At 39.9% G+C, this 5,000-nt stretch overlaps 1 protein-coding gene across 7 annotated transcripts in view; it reads right to left on the bottom strand.

The window, feature by feature from the left end:
- Nucleotides 1-5,000, bottom strand: part of cacna1da (calcium channel, voltage-dependent, L type, alpha 1D subunit, a) — an 81,507-nt gene that overhangs the window by 37,001 nt on the left and 39,506 nt on the right. For all 7 annotated transcript variants that reach the window (XM_081705145.1, XM_081705143.1, XM_035520235.2 and 4 more), the window contains 5 exons: nucleotides 4,554-4,580; nucleotides 4,120-4,280; nucleotides 3,616-3,841; nucleotides 2,258-2,465; nucleotides 1,854-1,974 (listed from right to left, as the gene is read on the bottom strand). In XM_081705145.1, the coding sequence (XP_081561271.1) occupies nucleotides 1,854-1,974; nucleotides 2,258-2,465; nucleotides 3,616-3,841; nucleotides 4,120-4,280; nucleotides 4,554-4,580 (743 nt within the window). The remainder of the gene's footprint in view (nucleotides 1-1,853; nucleotides 1,975-2,257; nucleotides 2,466-3,615; nucleotides 3,842-4,119; nucleotides 4,281-4,553; nucleotides 4,581-5,000) is intronic.

Genomic DNA, 5,000 nt, shown 5'->3' on the forward strand with positions numbered 1-5,000 from the left:
CCATTGTGTGACAAAATAAAAGCACGATTCTGTACTTAGGAACTTAATACATTTACTTTTATTGACTAAAAAAGTTATATTAAATGTTATGTAAAATATTTTCAGAATACACATTCAGAAAGTGGTACAGAAAAAATCAACCAGTTCAGAAGGTGATGGGAACATGTCCCGAGCCTAAATTACATCTGTGGACCGCATCAAAACATGACCAACGGAAGCAGAGATGCTAGCAGAATCAATACAGAGTTTACGAAACATTAGTATAATGAACACCTCTGCACAAATTTGTCCAAAACTGATGCATTCAAAATAAGTCTGATAAGTTATTCTGTTTTAAACACAATGCTGTTAATGGTAGAGACCCAACTCTTCAAATAAGTTATTAGCAAGCAAGTAAGGAACCTAACCTAGCTAGGATAGCTAAGTGAAATGTTAGGATACAGCTGGACTGTCATGGTTAGCATGTTGTATGTAGCTGCTAGTCAATATCGACTGCTCATACAAGTGAACAACGTTAATGTTCATTCTTTAACTCTGGTACTCCTTCAATACCAATGGACAATGAAAAATATTTCCCAAGATTCAAAAGTTGTAGTGTTAGGAGGATCGCAACAGTGTGGAGCAGTCCAGAGGTGCTTGCAAAACAGAGTTAAAAATTTAATGGCCCTGCACAGTTGTTATTTTTTTTAATGTGAAAAAAAAAATCTGCAAATAAAGATATATTTTCCAGTTACCTTCAGAATTTTCCCATAAAACCCATGACCCCTAAAAAGGAGTGTTTTGAATTTTCTTTTTTCTTCATTCTGCTGTGTGGGTGTGGCCCCAGCAGATTAATTGACAGCCAGTTAGTCAGTATAGCGCAGGCAGGAAATGGGAGTGCATCAACGTGGCTTTACCTGTATGAACCTGAAGACATGAAAGGGTGATATGGATTTCGGTCACCAGCGGAATCTGTGCCGTGTTATCATATAACGTTACAAAAATACATTTGTAGCCAAGTTAAATTCCGTAACAAAATTAGCAAACGTTAGGCTGCACATTTTTATATTCTCATTACTGAATAAAGTGTCAAATGAAAACAATGAGTGATATTTAAAAAATAAAGACTGACCACCTTATCATCCACATTGCCTGCAGTAGCTAAGTGGTGGGTTGCTTTCAGCTTAAGTCTGCTGGCAAATCTAGAGCTGTATTGAGTCCAGTTTTCAAATGAGTCCACATTAATATGCCTGCTTTTATAGTTCATGAATATGCAATATAAGGGAACTTTTGATTCTCTATATTAAATACGTGTTATCTATGATGTCTAAGATCACACCAAATAAAGTGTAATTCCTAAATGGTGATTAGGGGGCCATATACAAAAATTTTATTTTTCAATACTTTTATGCAATTTCCAGTGACAAAAAAATGTTGGACTGAAGCAGAAAATAATCTTCCTGCCAATATAATATTTTGTGCAAGGAGAAAAAAAAAATACTGTCCAGGGCCTTTAAGAAAACACGTAGTAAACCTGACCAGTCCATATGATTAGGTATCGAATTAATTTGTTGGAGGCTTCAACCAGCGCTGCTGTGGCAGTAAAAGAGGATCAAGAAGAGTGAGCTGTAACGTTACACTAAGCAAGAAACAGATGTAGCAGAGATGCTGGACAACAGTACTGTAGTGCCTTATTTTGTTATTATTATTGTTGTTGTTATTGTTATTAATGATAGTATATTATTATTATAAATGAGTACAACCCACCCTCCCCCAAACTAGACAGCTTTCATCACAAATTGAATTAAATTCTGTGAGAAACACATTAAACAGTTGGCTGGTCAACTAAAAACAGACACACCAGAAGTGGATACAGTTTCCACAGATGAAGAGGATGACAAAGTACATGCAGACAATCATCCCTGATGATGAAGGTCCGCCAAATGCCATGATTCCGTCATACATTACTTCGTTCCAGTCTTCACCTGTCAAAATCTGAGATGAGGATCACACACACACACACACACATTAATATTTATGTTATGTTTCCATAGCAACAAGTTGTTTTTATAATATGGTGGTACACACTGCACCCCTCTGCAACACACACCATAGTGATGCATCCAGTCCTCTGAAACCCCACCAACACTACACCCTTGGGCCAACACCCAGCCCCCCCCACACACACACACACACACATACATACACACACGCACACCTGAAACACAGTGAGCAGGGCTACACACACACACACACACACACACACACACACACACACCTGAAACACAGTGAGCAGGGCCTGTGGAAAGTTGTCAAAGCTGCTCCTATTTTTCTCAGTCGCGTCAAAGTTGAACTTCCCGCCAAACACCTGCATTCCCAGGAGACTGAAGATGAGGATGAAGAGGAAGAGGAGGAGCAGCAACGAGGCGATGGACTTCACGGAGTTCAACAGAGACATCACCAGATTGCTGAGAGACTGCCAGTGACTAGACAGAACATAAAATCAGCTTCATCAGGGCTTTCTACTTATCCTTTCCAATTCACACGTCTCTCTGTAACTCACATTTGCTCAAAGCTATTTTATTTGTTTAATCTAATTTTAGCAGCTGCATGTGCTGAACCTTTTCTTTGTTTAGTCCTGTTTTTGCACTACTGCTTATGAATCTTACTTTTCCTTTGTTACATATTTGCATGTATTTGAAAATGCATACATAAGGATGTGCCCACATGACGCTGGAAACAATGTCAACAGAATCTGTCTGGGTGCTGTCATAAAAGAAACATCTAGAAGCAAAATCGAAAAAGGACATCTATTACACAATCTTAGTGCATGACTCAGATACCCGTGTCCAACATCATTAGCACAGGAGTTATATTTTTATGCTTCGCTCAGAAGAAAGAAGTCCTGTGGAATCACAAAACCTATATTTAAAAAAAATCCAAAAGAAATGTCTTTCACCACTACAAAGTGGCTGGCACTACATAATGCACTATTTCTGCCAGGGAATGATTTCAAATGTGGCTTTGTGACAGTTAACCCCTCCCTAATGTCGCAGTCTCTTTGGTTACCTGTCTTGTGTCTTTTGTTTTGGTTCTATTCCCTAGTTTTGTTTTCTCCAACCTCTTGTAAGTTTCAGCTTTCTTGTTATCCTCTTGTTAGCCCTGGTGACCTGGTGTTTCCTGGTTTTCTTTGCTGGTCATTGTTCACACCGTTTTCTTCAATGTTTTCTTCAATCTTGTCTTATCTTTTGTACATAGCCTCTGTTCACCCTGTGTTCTGTGTTCCACACGGAAGCTCTTTTCCCTGTAGCCTGTTTTCAGTTGAGTTTTGTCATTTTACCTGTTCATAGTTATTGTGTTCACTCATTCGCTCCATGGTACAAGCTTAGGTAACTTCGGCAAAGGTGACATGAAACCGAGGTTTCTTAGAGTATATTAGAGCATATTTAACCTTACTGTGTATACACCCTTTTAATGAAAATTGTCTATGAGGCTCATCACTCAATACCTCTTTTTTTTCTCTAACTTCTGTATGCTCATCGCATATTTCAGCTAAACTGACCTCTATTCTCACAGGCCACCTTACCACAACTTTAAACACAGAACAGGTCTCTGTTCATGAAGGCTACGTCTTACCGCGTGACTTTAAAAATCCTGAGGAGCCGGACGCAGCGGAACACGGAGATGCCCAGCGGGGACATGATCTTCAGCTCCACCAGGATGGTTTCCGTGATGCCGCCACACACCACAAAACAGTCGAAGCGGTTGAAGAGCGAGACGAAGTAGGCAGCAAGGCCCAAGCTATACATCTTTACCAGCATCTCCACCGTGAAGAGAGACAGCAGGACCTTATTGACCACCTCTGAGCATAAGATGACCAATGGCAGAGACAGACAGAGAGAGAGAAATGACATTTTAGGTAAATGATCATAGATCGATCAGGTCCCAAACTTTGCAACTCATCAGATCGTAGGCACTGGAATTAGCCAAGGAAGCAGATGCCTCTGAAAAATCATTAAAGTACTGGGGAAAAAAACAAAACCCTAAAACAAATAAACAAAAATAACCGATAGCATTAGTTGGCCACGTCATAGTGCAGCGTGTGTGTATGTGTGTTTGTTTGTGTGTATGTGGTCTCACCCTGTATTTGTGTGAGCCAGTAAGGTTGATTGTAGTGTTCAGATGAGATAGTAAGAGTATTTAGGAACACCAGTATGATCACCAGCCAATAAAACGCCACGGATTTCACCGTCAAACGGCACTTCCTACGTATAAGCCTGTTCCAGCGCTGTAAGCCCCGGCTGCAGGGGAGAGGGGACAGGAAATGATCTCACAATAGAGGAAAGAATGTCACAGTCAAAAGTCAGACACAGATGTAAAGCTAGCAGTACATGCTAATTAATACTGTGAATGCACAAGGAATGAATATGGTTTTAGGTTCAATGAAGTTAGAAGTAGGGTAAGATGCTCTGGGTTTTGGGGAATACCTTCAAAAAGAAGCAGCAGCATATAGAAGGTAACTGAAAGAAGTGCAAAGACTGTATGAAGCGAACTCAGTAAGTAAGTTTACTAACCTACAGGATGTTTTTGAAATTTTCTCACTGAAAAGTAAAAAAAACAATAAATGTTATAGCAAATGCAAGTTTATCATTCTGATGTAGTATTTGTAAATATAAGTTGTGTTTACAGCTACATCTCTTCCATTGCGTGTGTATGTGCATGTGTGTGTATGTACACTTTGGTGTATATCTGTCTGTGTGTCACGTGTGACTGAATGTGTGGTGTGATGTGTGAGTGTGTGTGTGTGTGTGTGTGTGTGTGTGTGTGTTAGAGAGAGCTCACAGCCATCAATCACATCCACAGTCAGCAGATCAGGGACAATCATCCAATTGTGGATGACAGCTAAGTCACAAGTTCATGTTTCTTTAGTCTGTTTAATATGCACTGCAGACCAACAGCAGGGGGCGTAGTTGGGTTTCAGGGGACTAGATATAGGCATTGCTAGCTCCAGTCAAACGAAC

The sequence above is a fragment of the Electrophorus electricus genome, chromosome 22 (genome assembly GCF_041902795.1).
Source record: "Electrophorus electricus isolate QZ-2024a chromosome 22, ASM4190279v1, whole genome shotgun sequence".
Classification (NCBI taxonomy): domain Eukaryota; kingdom Metazoa; phylum Chordata; class Actinopteri; order Gymnotiformes; family Gymnotidae; genus Electrophorus; species Electrophorus electricus.